This window comes from Lissotriton helveticus, chromosome 3_1, assembly GCF_964261635.1.
Source record: "Lissotriton helveticus chromosome 3_1, aLisHel1.1, whole genome shotgun sequence".
NCBI lineage: Eukaryota > Metazoa > Chordata > Amphibia > Caudata > Salamandridae > Lissotriton > Lissotriton helveticus.
In genome coordinates, this window is record NC_136061.1 from 1,854,677,903 (window position 1) to 1,854,695,765 (window position 17,863).

General features: G+C 44.2%; 1 protein-coding gene across 4 annotated transcripts in view; it reads right to left on the bottom strand.

The window, feature by feature from the left end:
- The window catches only part of CRACR2B (calcium release activated channel regulator 2B), a 395,737-nt gene that overhangs the window by 108,469 nt on the left and 269,405 nt on the right, over positions 1-17,863 (bottom strand). For all 4 annotated transcript variants that reach the window (XR_013608854.1, XM_078682798.1, XM_078682799.1 and 1 more), the window contains exons 2-3: positions 10,531-10,787; positions 4,577-4,688 (exon numbers count right to left, since the gene is read on the bottom strand). Coding sequence is in view for 3 of the 4 variants with exons in the window: in XM_078682798.1 (XP_078538924.1) it covers positions 4,577-4,688; positions 10,531-10,787 (369 nt within the window). In the remaining variant the exon portion in view is untranslated. The remainder of the gene's footprint in view (positions 1-4,576; positions 4,689-10,530; positions 10,788-17,863) is intronic.

Consider the following 17,863-nt stretch of genomic DNA (forward strand, 5'->3'; position numbering starts at 1 on the left):
CCGTTCTGGACAACAGTAGAGAAAGTGTTGGATCTTGGAGGGAGGGGTTAGAGTTTTTTATTACCTTTCCTGTTCCAAAATTAAAAAAATAAATAAAACAAAATAGAACTACTAGAATATGTCTAAAGTAAAAAAAAAATATTCATTAAAACATTATAGATAAATACAACAAAATTTGATTAATATATTGAATATTACAAAATAAATAAAAAATATACAAAAAGTAAAAATATTTTTAAAATACACTTCCTTCTATGGTACCAAAAAACACTAAGGGACTCATTCTGATGTCGGTGGGACTGCCACCGACAAACCGTCGATTTGGGTACCACCGACAAGCCGTCAGTGGGGGTACCACCGACATCTATGCCATCGGTCTGACCCAGGAGTTCGATTCCACCAGTTGGAGCGAGTTAGGTGGGGGGAAAGGCCACTGCCTCCAACAGGATCCAGGAGCCCATCAGGACGGCGGTCGGATTCCTAATCCCTACCATGGGGCGGTGCCTGAGCAGGCACCGCCGTAGGGATTATGGCCCACCGCCATAAACAAGCACCTTGAAATAGACTTTGAGGGCCCCCTTCCCAACTTGGCCTCCACTGTGGGGCCAGGGGAGTACATGTGGTGCTCCCCAAACATCCGTGCACTGTGTGCCAGGTACCTCATGGTGCCTGGCACACGGTGCACAGATGTTGCAAACCTGGCCTTTTCTATTGCGGCTTGTGCTATGGCCCTTTTCCAGGCCGCAGCGCAATCCGCAATAGAAAGGACATGTTTCTGACTGCCTATAGGTGGTCACATTGGAATACGTCAGGTGGAACCGCCGACTACTAGTAGGGCGGTTACCATCCGCCATGATGGTAGTCGGAATCTCATCCGACTGCCATCGTAATAAAGACCGCAGAATTAAAGTGAATAAAGAAATTAACAATGAAACAATATTAAATAAAACAATCAGAATTAATAAATATATTAAATATAAAACTCATTTTCAAACTTTTGTAATTAAATAAACTGATCAACCAATTAAGAATTAACAAAACATTTGAATTAAAAAGCAAATAATTTAACAAGGTACATACCTATCAATTAATAACGTAATTACCATACAATTTTTTTTAAAACAAAAAATAATAATTTATATTTTAAATAATTTCCTAACATAATCCCTTAAATCCAAACATACCCACTACTAAATTAAAAATCCCTAGTTAAATTTTAAAAAATTCACATAAAAAATTATAAACTGGACTAAAACACAAATATTATCACAATACTAAATCCTTATAATAATACAATAACTTATATCTTAAATTAATTGAAAATTATATTTTATACAACTGTATTAAAGAAAACAATATTATATACAACATAAAAAAATAGATATTGAATACCAAAACTTTTTTTATTGCCTTCTATATTTTGTCCCACAATGTTTTTGACAGTATTCTTGTATAGCTTTATGTTTCCTTCAATATTATGGCAGAAAACTGGGGGGTGGGTAACTGGAGCAGAGAGTATGAGTGAGTCAAATAAAGGGCAAGTGAAAGACAGAGAGCAGAGTATGACATAGTAAGAAAGAGCTGAGAAACTCCGCTGTACTTCTGTGTGCCCTGTTAGCCGTATGTGTCACCGGCACAGCTGTCACTTTCGTCTTGTGTTTTGCTCTTGCTACATAACCAACAACACTCACGTTGTGAGTCTCACTCTACTGATAGCCACCAGGCCTGCAAAATGATATGTCATACAGAAAATTCACTGGCTCTGTGTATTATGAATTCAGAGAACAAAATTAATACAACTTCTAAGGTTTCTTCAGATCTACAGAAGGCAATCTGCGTTTCGCAAAAACATAGTTGAACTGAAGGGCGTTACTCTTTTTGCATTTGAAGAACAGACGTTTGCCCTTCTTTCCACCCTATCTCGCTTTTGTATCCAACCCATCCGCAGTGATTTGGCTTTTTCTGCAGTAAAGTGCATAGTCTCACAAAACCTTCAGAAAGACATCAGCAAGAAAGCGCGTTATCAGTCATCCTGAAAGTCTGACCCTTACAGCTGCATATAACCAAGCCCACAACATACATTCCAGAGTCACTTCCACTATTATCAGATGCAACACAAATACTTGCTTCTAGAGGGTGGCAGTCAATGTTATGTGACTCTTTTGTGTTTAAATAGGGTCTTTTGAGTGTTTTTTTTCACCGAAACTCCTTGTAATTTCCTCTCATTCCTGTTCCACATTGGGTTGTACCAAGAAACAAGTCTCAAACAGGTTTGCTCCCAAAATAAATATATAGCTTAGTTCAAGTATTCTCAATTTTTTTTATTGTTAAGGTTTCCTTTTCCTTCAGGAACCCTTGCTTAGCAGTGTCAGAATCACATTGGCTCTGCCTTCAAAACTCCACAAAGCTTCAACCTAGCTTGTTGTGGCTGGATCATTAACCTGCTGGTAGGGCGGTGGAGCCAACTATGCCACTCCAGAAGTTTGACTCATCAAGAGTCTCAGCAGCACAGGGGAAACTGCCCATTATGACATTTACACCTTCTATGTCCGTCATGGGGGAATTGTCATCACAAATGTGGATACCTGGATTGTACTGCAATCTAGAGGTATATTTACTGGCATTCTAGGAGTAGTCTCAACAACATCGAAAGGGCTTTCTCTGCAAGACCAATGGTCTACATAATGGTATTGCAGAGAAGTGGCATTGTTGGAAATGTAGTCAGACCTGCAATCCAAATTTTGGCAGCTGGGTTAACATCCCTTCCGGCTGCTGTGCAGCAGCCCACTGGTATTTACAATAATCGAGCCAGCAGCAACTCCACTACTAGGCACAGCACCACCCTTTACAGTCACAATGAGGGAAGAAACACAGAGGTGGGCAGATAGGGCACTAGCTGTTGTCTGTAGGCGCCCCATTACCGTCATTCTAAAACAGGTAGTTAAAACTTATAATTGACTCATTTGGCTTCACAGGGTCCCCCAGTCACAGCTTTGCAAGGACCTCAGTGGGGTGTCAACTCCTGGGCACAGAAGACCTGGATTAGAGGAGTCCTGACAGGTGATGGTCTGTGGCTCATAGTTTATTGCTGGACTTACCTGCTTTCTTTACAGTCTCAAAGGGCAAATAATGACTCTTTTTTAGAATAATGATCTAAATGCTGTACTTAAAGGATCATTTTCTGGAAGGAGTTAGTAGTAACCTCAGATAAGCCTAATACCACACTTCTTGACCAAATGACCAACTCAGCAATTTTAGGCAAAATCAACGATACAGAAAATTGGATTGGTACAACATGCACTATGTGAAGGATCTCAATGTAGTGTCACACTAAGGACACAGATTTTAATTGTACAAAATGGTACATTTTTGGTTGAAAATCTGTCATCTTCATTACTGTATGATAAGATACTGGAGATCAGGCATGTAACTGGGAATTATAAGCCATGTGCCCCTAACATACAAGCTGAAAATAGCAATAGAAGATAGTCAGAGCATGCAAACGCCTGCGCATGAACAGAAGGAATACACAACCCAGACCTTAAAAAAGGAGGAGGGTGGATCTCAAGGGGAATGAAGCTGTGCTCTTCTGCCTAAAGTCACCCCTTGTTGTGGAAGAATACAGGATCTCGCTGAGGAGCTTGCCACACTGAGGCAGATGGTGTGGAGGGGACTCGCAGTGACTGACTGCATGGCGGTGAAGGCCACATGGGTTGTGAGCGAGGACAGTAAAAAGGTAAGCGGACAGCAAAGGACAATCGAGGGGGAGGTTAAGCAGGAGACATGTTTGTGCCTGGAGACTAAGTTGGTACAGAAAGTGTTCTGTTCTGGAACATGGTCTGAGCACTGATGAGCAACCTCCACAACTGGAAGATACTGACTTTACCATGGGTATCTGATTTAAGCCTTATGAAAGGGCACCTGCTCAGACAGAATAGCAACACATAATACCATTCCTACAGAGCTGCTGCCTTTCTATTAAGGAGGCTCTTGCATTCAGTGCAGGACCAATATTACAATGATTTTAATCATTCATGCAATAAAAGCATGTCATTCATTCATTCGCTGCAGGATCCTTTCAATGTAATATGTGTCTGTAGGTGAAACGAGTAAAGGAATTCTAGAAAGGGTGTGATGGGAGTGGACTGTGGTCACCTAAACACAAGTGCTCAATGTCAAGTCAAGCTGCTACTTTGCCTTCATTATCATGCAACATTAAAAGGGAAGTAAAAAGTAGACGCAGAAACGGTGACACGAACATAAAGCTAACATACGCCGCAACACATAAACATTCAATTGAAGCAGATTCCCAAAAGTACAATCACCCTTGCCTACAACTCTGCTAAATTCAAAGGAAAAACTTTATATCCCTTTAAAGACATCCTACATTGGACACACTCTAGACTAAATGCCTATTGAGCTCAATGGGCATCTTCTGTCCCCTTAGTTTGTTTCCCATTAGTCATCACAGGGTGCCCATCTTCTGTCCCCTTAGTTTGTTTCCCATTAGTCATCACAGGGTGCACTTACCTAACATCACAGGGTGCACTTACCTAACATCACAGGGTGCACTTACCTAAGCCCATGCTGAACTCGACAGGTGTCAAGTAGCCATTGTTACTCTGATCCAAGCTCTCGAATACGGCCTCCAACTGCTCAGGAGTAAGGGGCAGTTCACTCTGGAGCCGCTGTGGACAAGAAGTAATATTGATGAATGACTAAACTTTCAGTGATGAGCGTCAACAGCAGTGCCATGAATGCAACCATGTAGGAACCAATCAATTTAATATGTGACCAATAAACTTTGAGCTTACATACTTGGCTATGAATTTTAGCCAACAGAGGATGCGTCCATAAACCCCAAATGGATCAGATTAAATACAATAGTGCCTGTGAGTGTGCCTCACTGCTAGGTCACCCATCAAAAGATGACAGAAAAAACAATGTATCTTTTAATGTAGTTGACATCCAACAGATGTCCACGCCAGCACATGCACTGCATCTTCCTGTCTGTGGTGTGTATTTTAAAAACACTTGGCTAAGATGCCTCAGATGTCAGTGACAGGTTTATAAAGAAGCTCAGTATTGTTAGGACAGTTGTTTGTGGTTCTCCAGCTATGGAAACACAAAAACACAAGGGGTAAAGAGATGCCACAAGAGAAGGATAGCTTAGGCAAAGTGACTGAGAAATAATTCCACCAACAAGGCCTAGCAATTGAACAGGACATGAGATCTATGCTGTGGAAATAGAATTCAGGATAACCCAGTGTCCTAATGTTTTCCAAGAAAACAGCATAAGCCAATGTCCCACCTCAAGAATAAGAAGCTAGGACTGATCTGCTACAACATCTGGACACTGAAGGCTGGATTTATTCTCATTGATTCTCATACACCTGCCTAGTGCGTTCTGCAGACTATACCAACATGGTACCTCTGCAGCTGGAACACCGCTATAAGGTCCACTTTATACAAGTTCCTTTCTGAGGATCTTTTATTGGACTAACAAAGAATGATACACTAATGTATAGTACTATAGGTGTGCCCCTCGTTAAGTTATCACATCCTCCCAGCCTGTGAGCCCTACACAGAAGAGAATTTGTCTCATCCTGTCCCCACTGTTCACATTCTTAAAGCTTATATCTCGTACAGTTCACCACTGCTTGCAAGCTAGGCCCGCACTGTGTAAATTACAATACATAAATACATACAATCATTGCTTGTGAGCTCCAATATACATGGCTTGCTCCTATGTCTCCCCATGCCTTCACCACTGCCTTACAGAAGACCACAAGCAAAAAACACAGTATCAGAGAGGCAAGTCAACTTAGAATATGCGACGGTGCACTGGAAGGGGCGGTGAGCATGTTATCGGACTTTGGGAAGTTATCGGGCCTTAGAGTGAATTGGACTAAAACATGTATTTTCCCTTTGAGGGCTTGATTTGCCCCAGCCGCAACTGGCCGCTGATCTAATATGGGAACGGTTGTGCTTCACCTATCTGGGAGTTCGGATCTATCATGGGGCTGACGATATGTTGGAAGGGAACATAGGACGCTGCATAAGAGCTCTGAGGGGCTGTATGGCGTTTTGGGCAACTTTGCCTCTTTCGGTGGTGGGGAGAGTTGCGCTGCTCAAGATGGTAGCTTTGCCACGCATGCTCTACTATTTCCGTACGCTGACGCTATGGGTGCCGCCACGGTTCTTCGGGAATTGCGGACGCTCACCATTGATTTTTTGTGGGGGACCGGGAGGCGACGGGTGGCACTGGATACACTGTTGAGGCTGAAGTCGGAGGGGGGACTAGCAGTTCCTAACTTCGAACTTTATTATTTGGCGGCGCAGCTGCAGATCCTTACACAGAATGTGGCACGGGAATTTAGGGGCCCGGACCAGACTCGTGGGTCGGGGATACAGAGGCATGTCCTCTCATATATTGTCATGCAGCAACAACTGGTGGTTCGGAACTTAACCCCAGAGGAGAGGACCCTGAGGATGTGCTGGAATAAAAGCCAAAAGAGGGCGGGAGTAGTACACCCATACGCACCTGAAATCCCTCTGGGCATGTTGACGGCATTGCCGCATGGAGGGGAATGGTCCCAGCTCCTGGAATGGGAGGAGATGGGACTGCAAATGGTGGGCGACTTGTATGCTGATGGCGAGTTGTTGCCCTTTCAGGCGGTGCAGGACCAATTTGGCCTTCCTGACGGAAGTTTCCTCTTGCACATGGCTGTAACGACAGCGATGTGGAAACATTGGAAGACAGGGCATGTCAGAACCACGAACCACGAGGGCATGCTAATATGTGGTAATGGCGGCGGGTACGTTCAAGGCAGTTACCTGCCTACATTCCCGAATGTTACACGAAGGCCTGGAGCCCCTGGCGGTTCTCAAACAGAAGTGGGAGACGAGTGTCGGGAAGCCCATCCCGGACACAACATGGGGTCGTATCATGATGAGGACCTGGAAGGGGTGCAGAAATGCACGGTTTCAGCAAGTGCACTTTTTTATAGTGGCACCAGCGGAGGAATAAGGAAGGAGGGTTCTGAAGGCAGTTTCATTTAAGGCAAGGAAGGATAAGTTGCGATCCTACAGGTTTCTTCCTTTTAGGAGTTGAGATACTGAACAAAGGCCCACACCAGCAGCGGTTTGGGGGGGAGGGTTTGGCTGGGGTAATCGGGGTTCCTACTGTTGATATAGGAGGGGTTGACCTCTGAGAATTAAGGTGTGGATCTTGGGGCGGTACAATCGGACAAGTGTCTACCTCCTGAGGGGGTGGTACATAGAGTTGGTTCTAAAATGAGGATTACTCTAGGGGACTAGAGGGCTGGCACTAGGCCGCTCTGTTACGCTAGTAGTACCTACTAGTAAACACCATTTGAATTATAGGACTGGTTATATGATGGGGTTCGGGATGGGGAAATAAAGAAAAGCAGAAAACAAACAAAGCAAACAAAAATCAGAGAGGCAAGTCAAGAGAATTCATGTCTGTGAGATGTCACCACAATGGTCACAGAAGGAAAAGACAAATGCAATGAAAATGGCTCAGTGCTGTGAAGCTTTCGGAGGCAATATCAGAAACTGGTGACATGGTTTGTCTAAAGGTTAATGTACTTCATCTTAATGTAAATTACCTTAGCATGAGGAATAGACTTGTCATGTATGTGGGTTTGAAATCTGACTCATCAGTGAAAGAGGAGGATTTAGCATGTAGTCCGTACTCAGGTTGATTTGATTTTGGGTTGGAAGGTGACTTATATGCCAAGCTCAGAAAGTCGATTTAAATTGAGTGGTAAACTTGAGGGAGTTTTAATTAAATAGAAAATCACCAAACTGCCTCATCCCGGAAGAGAGTCTTTTTATGCTTCTGACTGGAGAAAGATTAAAAACCAATTAACAAAAAATAATGTAATGCCTCTTGGGATCAACTGTGGTTTCGCTGCTGGTACTTATAGATGTACGGAGTCTGGTTCCTACAACTGGGAGATCACCGTCGAATTACATATACCTATTTATTTGGTCGATTTATGTTATGTAGTACCATCATACTGCCATTCTGCTACTTATAGGTACTTTGCCCACACAACAGCACCTCAGAGTATCCCTTCACAAATGTCACAATTGTGTAACGTGAGAAGCAGGTTGTGATGTGACAGAGCTTGATCATCAAAAAGAACCACGAGGGACGGTCAACATTTTCCACCGGGAGGGCGTTCTTTTAGGGCAAAAGAAGAATGTAAACATCTGTGCAAGTGACAGGTGTCAGGAGCATATACAACGTGCACATGGCTCCATCAACAATGAAATCATTGCAAACGATGCCCAACATGACTTTTTGGGTTACGTTCCGCAATGTCAGTTCTTCGTTTCTCAACACGACATGAGTAGAATAAGGACCACTGGCCCTGCTAAAGATATAGGGGGTCATTAGGATGTCGGGCGAATCACCACCGCCCGCATGGCAGTGGCGATCCACCCGACATCCGTCCCCGCCCGCCACCCATTTCCCCCCCGCCGGACCACGGCGGACAGCATGACCGTCCGCCGCTTTCCCGCCCGGTCGACTTGGCGGCGTTGCCTCCACGGAAAGGCATGCGAGAATCTCTTGCGGGGGCCCGTTGCAGGCCCCCAGGGATTCTGGGGGTGAGGGGGTACACATGAGGGGGTACCTATGGTACCCCCTTGCATTTCAATGTACAACGTGGCAGGCACCGCGTGGTGCCTGTCACGTTGTGCATTGAAATACATGACGTGCATTTTTAGCATTGCGGCGGGTGGTGCTTTTAGCACCGCCCGCCGCAATGTTAAATATGCAGGATTCGCCCACCAGTGTGGGGGGCGCATCCCAATGGCCCCCATGGGACCCCCACCCCTAGGGCGGCCGGTGCCTTTTAACGTTGGGATGGCGGACGGACAAAGTCCGCCCGCCATCTTAATGTGCCCCATAGTGTGGGCGATCCCTGCTTGGGAGGCTGTACAAAGGGCTATTAATTGCCAGCATTATTGGGTGGGATATGGCATGGGAAATGCACAGAGTGTCACGACATAAGCTGGGGTTTGGTGGGCTGAAAGGGGATGTGCATTTGAAAGATGGGAACACCAGGGCTTCTGGGTGTTTGGAAGAAACGAGTGTCCAAAGTAGATACAAAGTTTGAGAGAATGGGAGGCCAGATAGCTGGTAGATTATGCAGTGACGCAACCATGCATAAAAGAAAACATATGTGCGTTGGGGATTTATTTCTTTAGCTTCTGGTAAGAGGTAGGCACTCAAAAATGCTCGCAATCTTAGAGGAACCATTGAGTGATAAGTTATCTGGGAAGGCAGGGCTAGCTGTCTAGAGCACCACCCAAGAGAACGAGTACATGTGTGAATGAATGCTTGTCGTGTTCGTGAAGCATGCTACACTATGCAATGCAGTTCCGAACACTTTGATAAATGATGAAGGGCTGGCCAGAGTCCCACTGCTGATCTATGGACCAACAAATGTGGGTTCCATATTCAACAGAGCAGATCTAGGGAGAGTTTCACAGCCTTCCTCCTCTATTTGTGGTGGTCCAAAGGGTCATATGCTGATGTAATAAGCTTATTTCTTGTGCAGGGATTGGCTATCAAAGTCCTCCAACGACTCAATTGTGTTAGAAGGTAGCGGAACCTCTGAGGAGTGCAGTCATCCTATCTCTTGAACAAAGCTGACATAAGGAGGTAGTTGGTGCATATTTGGTGTTTAAATGAAGTCTAGATAAAGAATGTACCAGAGATGTAGACTGAAAAGAATGCAAAGGTGGCTTAAAAGGGTTTGTAGGCAAGGGCAGTTATTTAATAGCCACAAGAAACCGCACTCATTTTATCCATGGGTGAAGAAGGACAATATGAGTCCATCTTGGAACTTGGCATCTTCAAGTTAATTCAAAATAAGTGGAGCCTTGTCAGTCCCAACCCAGGATGCACAGCATGAAATGAGTTCACGAACAACTCGAGGTCCAGCAAGCTTTTCATTATTAATTGCTTTTATTTAATCTTGTTAGTGGTAATCCATTTTGATCCAACATCTTTATTCCAAATATTTCATCAACAAGTTCAACGGATGCCTAGCCAGGCTTTTCTCTACACATGGGGATTCACCATCCCTCTTGGATTACCAATAACGAGATTAAATAAAAGGAATTAATAATGAAACAATTGTTGGAACTCGAGTTGTGCTTGAACTCATTTCATGCAGTGCATCCTCTGTTGGGACCTGCCACGGCTCCACTTATTTTGTAAGAATTTTACGCGCATGGACGGAGCATGCTCCAGAGTTGCACCAGCAACATAAAGCCTTTGAGCACTTCTAAGCTGTATACGTGTGTAATTCGGTGTGCATCCTGCCACTTTTGATGAATATATATAGTTTCAAGTTAGTGCCATTTTAAAGCTTGATGCTTTGGGAAGCAGAGTTGCGTTCTAAGATACTTAGGCCCAGAAGTTATGGTTTTTCTGTGCACTATATATGGTTATACATTCTGTGCACCTTATATGTCTACAGATCATACCTGCAAGTCTCGTTTGGTAATCAGACCTTTCTCTTCTTTGTCACAAAGCTGGAACAGCTCCCGGGCCTTCTCCAACATCTCCTCTTGGGTATCTCCGTTGGCCAGTCCCAGGCCCATGCCGACCACAGCAGGGCTTCCTTGCACTCCAGCAGATCCCTGTCTCCCCCGCCGCGTACTCCTTGTCCGCTCTTTTCTGTGTGCCTCCATTTCTAACAAGACGGGCTCTACGAGCCCTGTGGCCGCAAAGGGCACGCGCTCTGAAAAAACAAAAATAACATTTGAGTAGAGAACACCATGCAAACACAAGAAATACAGTATATATATATGTACATGTGTATAAGAGGTTATTTAGAGCCAACTTAGCAAGTCTCAGCAGAGTGGTGAGAAGGTTAGGGTCAAGTAGGGAAATCCGACAGGCGCCCACAGATGGCGGTAGGATGTGAGGGAGGTTCTCAAATGTCGAGGTTAACCGTCATCTAAGTATGACATGTGAACTAGAAACACTCCCACTTTCCCATGCAGCAGAGGATGCAAGGGTTTCTTTTTCTAGGGGAAAAGTCTTGAGCAGACAATATGTATGAAAAGTAGAGTCAGGTTGTGGTGTAAAGTAATCTAGAGGAAAGTGGAGAGAAGAGTATACCTAGGCTAAAGATTTGAGGAGAAGGGCATTTTTAGAAATAGGGGTCTCTAGTTGGCAGGCTTTTACCTTGTTCAAGTAGGGACAATTCTTCCTGGTCAGGATAAGGGGATACACTTCTAAAATAACCCCTGTTCAACCCCTTGGTAGCTTGGCATGAGCAGTCAGGCTTATCTCAGAGGCAGAGTGTAAAGCATTTGCACATAACCAGTAGTAACACAGAGAAAACACTACAAAAGGACATCACACCAGTTTAGAAAAATATACTGTATTTTATCATTTTAAAACAAGACCGAAAATGATAAAAATCCTCCATACAGTTCTAAGAAATATCAATAAGCAAACCTAGATTTAAAATACTGTTCCGTGAAGTGAATAGCTCCATCAGGGGCTATCACAGCATTGTGATCAACAAATCCAAATAGTTCTGGCTGACTGTGGCACGGAGGTCCAGTTAGTGTCGGGCAGACCTGCAAAACAGTACCTTTAGAAATGTAGGGCATCGGGGAACTCGCTGTGAACTTCGTAGAGCCGGCTTCAGCAGGCATTGGTTCCAGAGGTCGGTGCAGGAGTCATCGGGGCCTTGAAGTCATGCACGTTGCAGGTCGAACTCTGTGCGGTTGAAGTCAGCAGTGCTGGTGTCGGCGAGCATCGGGGCTGCGGTGCGCCATGCAGTGCCTTCAGGTCGTGGTGCAGACAGCGGCTTGGTGACGACATCCAGCGGCATCAGTGAGATCATGGCTGCAGTGCAGAGTTGTATGGTGCTCGCAGGTGACGGTGCAAGCAGCGGCATTGTTGCTGAACCGTCGCTGTAGACTGACAAACCTGAGTTGATGGCACTGGCTTTGATATGCTACGGCTGCGGTGTGGGACGGGGCAGTGCATTGTGTAACTTACGAGTGGTGCCCACAAACCACGGTACAAGCAGCTGCGTCAAAATGTCTGCTTTGAGCAGCTTCGTCAGGGATACGAGGGCGTTGGTGTGAAGCGAGGTGGTGCAAAGTGCGGTGCCCACAGATCGCAGTGCAAGCAGCGGCTCGGTGACCGCATCAGGTGTCATTGTCGGTGAGACCAAGGTTGCGGTGCGAAGTGTGCCAGTGCCCTCTGCGGTGCCTTCAGGACACGGAGCCAGCAGCGTTGTTGATGGAGTCGGTTGCTTTTTCTTCTGTTGCAGCACATAACACACATATTCCAGTGCTGGTAGCAGATGAATCTGAAGCCTTTGCGGTTCCTGAGACTTCTCAAACAGGAGGCAAGATCTACATCAAGCTTATGGAGAAACTCAAACAAAGAAGGTGCGGAAAGTTCAGTCCAGTCCATTCTCTGCCCAAGACAGAAGCAGCTAATGCAGGCCAACACAGCAAAGCACACCACAAAGTGTTAGTTCATCCTCACAGCTTCTCCAGCTCTTCTTCTTGACAGGTTCCTTGATCCAAAAGAGTTCTAAAACCCTGAGGCCAGGGCCCCAATATTTATACCACATTTTCTCTTTATCCTCTTTGTGGCAAAGGTCTCTCAGCCCAGTCCAAACCAGTTCTGCCCTCTCTGGCCCAGCTTCCCTACAAGAGGTGTAGACAACATTGTGCAGAGTAGACACTGCCAACTAAGGTGCTAGTGAAAACTCCTCCCACCACTCTAAATGCAGACCAGCCCTACTATGAGTCACGCAGGAAAGGCAGGACACACCTCAACCCCCCTTTTGACTGTCTACAGTGAACGCACATCCCCAGCCCCAGACCCTGCCGCGCCAAAACCAGACAGTCAATACACAAACCAACAGGGACACGCAGAATGATTAAGTAAGAAAATGCCTACTTTCTAAAAGTGCTAACAGAGACAATGGTCCCTAGACAAGAAAAAAATGTGAAGGAAATAAATATAGACTAGATAGTGCTATATTCCAAGTGTCCAGCCGGACAGTTTAATTTCTCATAATGGAAATATCAAGGTAATACATAGTGTGATACAAGTGGGACACCAGCCGCTGTCCGACTCACACACTGGGGGGACAAGAACACAAGGGGATTGTAGGCAAGGTAGGGTCATCTGAGTATCATAAATCATATACAGACAATCCACGACAAACACATATGCATACACAAATTCACTGTGCAACTATGCAATTAGTGCATTAGGTCGACGACGTTTCGAGCCATACATAATCTAAGGTTCATCCTCAGGACAGTAATATATGCCTAAAGAAACAATATAATAACTTTGGCCCATACAGGGGGGCGGAAGCAATGTAACTCACAATAATGTGTGAGCCAGGAGTAGCGAAAATCAGGGGAGACGATGTCCCGTCCAATGGGGTCCGAAAAATGAGAGCACAGGTCCTCAATGGGGGTCCTTGTACGTCGTGGCTAATGCTGCACGATCTAATGCACTAATTGCATAGTTGCACAGTGAATTTGTGTATGCATATGTGTTTGTCGTGGATTGTCTGTATATGATTTATGATACTCAGATGACCCTACCTTGCCTACAATCCCCTTGTGTTCTTGTCCCCACAGTGTGTGAGTCGGACAGCGGCTGGTGTCCCACTTGTATCACACTATGTATTACCTTGATATTTCCATTATGAGAAATTAAACTGTCCGGCTGGACACTTGGAATGTAGCACTATCTAGTCTATATTTTTTTCATTCACATTTTTTTCTTGTCTAGGGACCATTGTCTCTGTTAGCAAGTACCTACCCAAGGTCCCTAGTTTATTGCGCCCTGGGTTCCCTTGTAGTGTTTAAATAGTACTTTCTAAAAGTGCCATTTTCAAACACACAATTTAAAGGCCATCACCTTAAAAAGATGTGTTAATAAATTCTGGAATTCAGAGAGCCTAAACTCCATTTCTCTTTCTTATCTCAATGGAGAATTATGCTTGTAAGATGTTACAAAGAAAAAGCCATGTTAGCCTATGGGACCGATAGCCTTGCAATAGTGAAAAACAAAATTGGCGGTATTTCACTATGAGCACATCACACACACCAGGACATGTCCTACCTTTCACAGACACTGCCCCTGCCCAGGAGGAACCTTGGACCTACGTAAGGCACCCTTCAGAAAAGGGAAGGTTAGGGACTGGCAAGTGTGGGCACTTGCCAGGTCGACATAGCAGTAGAAACAGCTTGCAGACTCTGCAGTGGCAGGTCTGACACACCTCTGAAAGGCTGCTTGTGGGATTGGCACAATCAGTGCTGCAGGTCCCCCACAGGCCCTGGGCACACACAGTGCCCTATCCTAGGGACTTAACAGTAAATCAAATAAGCCAAACATGGAAACACTAATCCATAAACACAACTTACAGTAGGAGCACTTGCACTTTAACACTGAACAGCAGTAAGAAAGTACGCAGAGGCACTAATTAGCGCAACAAAGTCCAACATACCATTAACAACAGGAGGCCCAAAAGCAAAAAGCCTGGGGAAAGACACCAAAAGATGCCATGTCTAATAGAAATGAAGAAGCGACCTTGCAGAATGTGGTTGAATAAATTGGTGACAATATCCTTTGATGTTGTGACTTTGAACTGCACAGAGGTCCTGACATGTCGTGTCCTCTTAGTAGGTGTTGGAGTCTGGGATGAATACATTCAGTTGTTCTGTTGTTGTCTTAGATATATAAAGTAGCTATTCATATATGTTGTTGAAAGAGTAACAATTTATACAAACTGTTTAACTTAGCTACTACTATAGAAAAATATTTAAAACTTACTACAAGTTGGTCTCCCGTTACCTTTCCATTCTGCTTCTGATCTAATTTCGAGGCCTCTTTTGATCGCCCATAATTTCAGGAGGTAATACTGCAGTCGGTAAATACCGTTCCTGCATGGTACCTTATTTACTGGGTGCAGTATTACTTCTCCATTTCAAGTTCCATTCATTGGAATGAGGAATAACATGTTAATACTCCATTTTATCCCCAATCTGAGCTGCATAAGTCGAAATTTGTTATATTTTTCCACATACTTTTTAGGTCTCGTCTGGTGTTAGCAGCGCGCATGCGCTGCCCTCGCCATGACGAGGGTCTTTTGGAATCGATACGGATTCCAAAGCGTGCACGCGGAGCGACAGAAGAGACAGTAGATGTGCACGCGGGGATTGGATACTTTACTGGTGGCGTGACACTCTGGGAACTTTTTTTTTCACCACCAGTAAAGCATCCAGTCCCCGCGTGCACATCGATGAAGCTGTTATAAACATCGTGCATTGTGAGCGCGGGCCAGGTCGCGCTTGTTTATTTTTCTCTTTTGCTGTAGTTTTACATAGCGCGAACTTGACCCGAACGTATTGGAGCACTTTACATAAGCACCAGTTATGTTACACAAAGTCTCTTACTGCATCACTCATCTATTTGGTAGAACACGGAGCTCGCAGCAACAGAATTCTGATCACCAGGAAAGGATTTGAGAAAGATCCAGCACATTACAACATAACAAAATACTCCAGATGCCTATGTTGTAATAATACGCTGAGAATAAACAGTCACTTCCGGGTAGAAAGCGCAGTCCCTTCTAGAGCAGCTGGTTCATCACTTCCAAGGGCGGGATCTTCCGGAGCGACTGGACAGTCCGTTCCGGGGCGGCCCTTTCCTTTCTAACCAATTACGGATTCAGTCTGGCGCTTATGTCACTCAACCCATCCAAGTACTGTTCCCTAGCCTGCCAGTCATTATAAACGTAGCTTTCCGATTGGCTTCTTCTGCTTTCAGTTTTTGAAGTGGGAAAAGAGTTGAAAACAAGGCAGACAAGCAACCAGATTTTTAGGAACCTCCACCAGGGAAGAGGTAAGATGTAGGTGTAAAACTTTTGTAAATTATTTTGCTGGACCTGTAGTACACAAGATTAACTATGTACACCAGAAGCACTCATAATTTTTATTTGGTAGCACCATATTGCAGTCCTTCAATGTATCTGTATACTGGTTGCTATTCTTCATTGCCATATGGCTAACGTTAAAGGCATGTGTGTAGATACATGTTTGTGCTACTGCCCCGCAACATATTTGTTTCACTTGTTGCCCTGATTGTAGTGAATTATCATGTTAGAACTGAAAACTTGCAGCAGTTAACATATTCCATTGTTGCCTAATCATTGTGCAGTTATCTTTTAATTGGATGATGGTGTTTAGCTGTACGCATAAGATGGAATATGACCTTGTGTCTACCTAGAAGCACAAGAGCTTGTTCCTGAATACTCTAATACATAGTCAGATGCCATTATTTCTGATTTGTTCAAACGTCATGTGAGTCGTGAGTTTACTTTTCAGCCCAGACTGTTCAAGGTTTGTAATCGTCTCATTTGGTGTTACTTGAAAAAAAAGATTGCACGGAAATCACGGCAAAAATGGTACCAATTATACCTGAATTCTGAAATGTAAAATGAAGTAAGCTTGGTAGATCCTTTTAGGGTTGCTTACATGTTTAGTTAGCAAATGCTCTGATAACATGATGAATTTGAACCTTGGTACATGTGCAATAGCCCTTCCGCAGAGTGATCAAAGTGATCCACTGGTAGATTTTTATTGAGCTATCGAGAAAATGTTTTTTACACGACATGTGTTATTTCTATTGTTGGTGATGCATCTCACTAAATATGACGTGGTTGACTAGTGTAGTATGTTAACATTGAATTGGTAATAGCATGTTGTGAAATTAATCTATTATTAAATGCTGAGTAATTATGTGAAGAATAAATGGACATGTTTTTGACACTTTTGTTTGATGTTCCTTCATTCTTGGTATCATGACTGAGTCGCATGTAGATGCATAAATAAAAGGCTAACATTGAGCAGTGTGCTGCAAAGCAGCACACTGTTAACTTGGGCACAACAGTATGTCCCAAATGCCTACGTGAACGTATACTTTAACCTTTTTCAAAGTGGTTGATATAATGTATGTAGAAAAGCATAACATTCCTTCCAAAACAGTGGATGGAGATCTACTGGTCAGCAAACTGAGGTTCATGTTGTTAGTTGTTATGTGCATAGCAGTTAGTTGTTATGTGGGCTGGAAGTGTTACTGCACATCTTCTCCCTGTTGACCCACAATGGGTGTGTTTTGTGTGCTCATGGCCTTCTATGTATGTGCACCTAATACGTTAGCGGCCTGTCGTTCTTTTCGCATACATTTGTGTTACAAGTGTTACCTTGGGTAATTCTCTTAAAGGTTCCAGAGTGATTGTTGGTGGAGCCTGTGTCGGGTGTGGCTGTCGTTGTGAACCTGCACCTTATATTCAATTGAAAAGCATTGTTTTGTATCCTGGTACAAGCATACGATTCATCCTAACATAATGTCCGCAGAATGACTAATGATTTCTCCACTTCCGTGGGATCCCTAGGATAAAATCGTCAACTCCCCAGGGTTAATCTGGTGCGATGACAACAATTGTTTCATCACAATCTTTGCAAAAGCAAGCATAGCTCTTGTCGTCACCGCTTGGTGCATGCTTGCTTCTTCATGGGGCTTGCATGGCAGACCTGGCAACAAATTCTGGGATCTCTGTGCTCGTTGGTGCACAGCAGGGTCGTCACAGTTTCCGGTTGATTCTCCATGGGAGTGACCAGTGTGCAGAACATTCAATGTAACATGCCTGCCCATGCATTCAATGCTAGTCGGTCATGCATGGTCTGGCTGCTAGAATGGCTAAAAAGATGCATAACATCAAGAGTACTCTTAACACAATTCATCCATATGTGGATA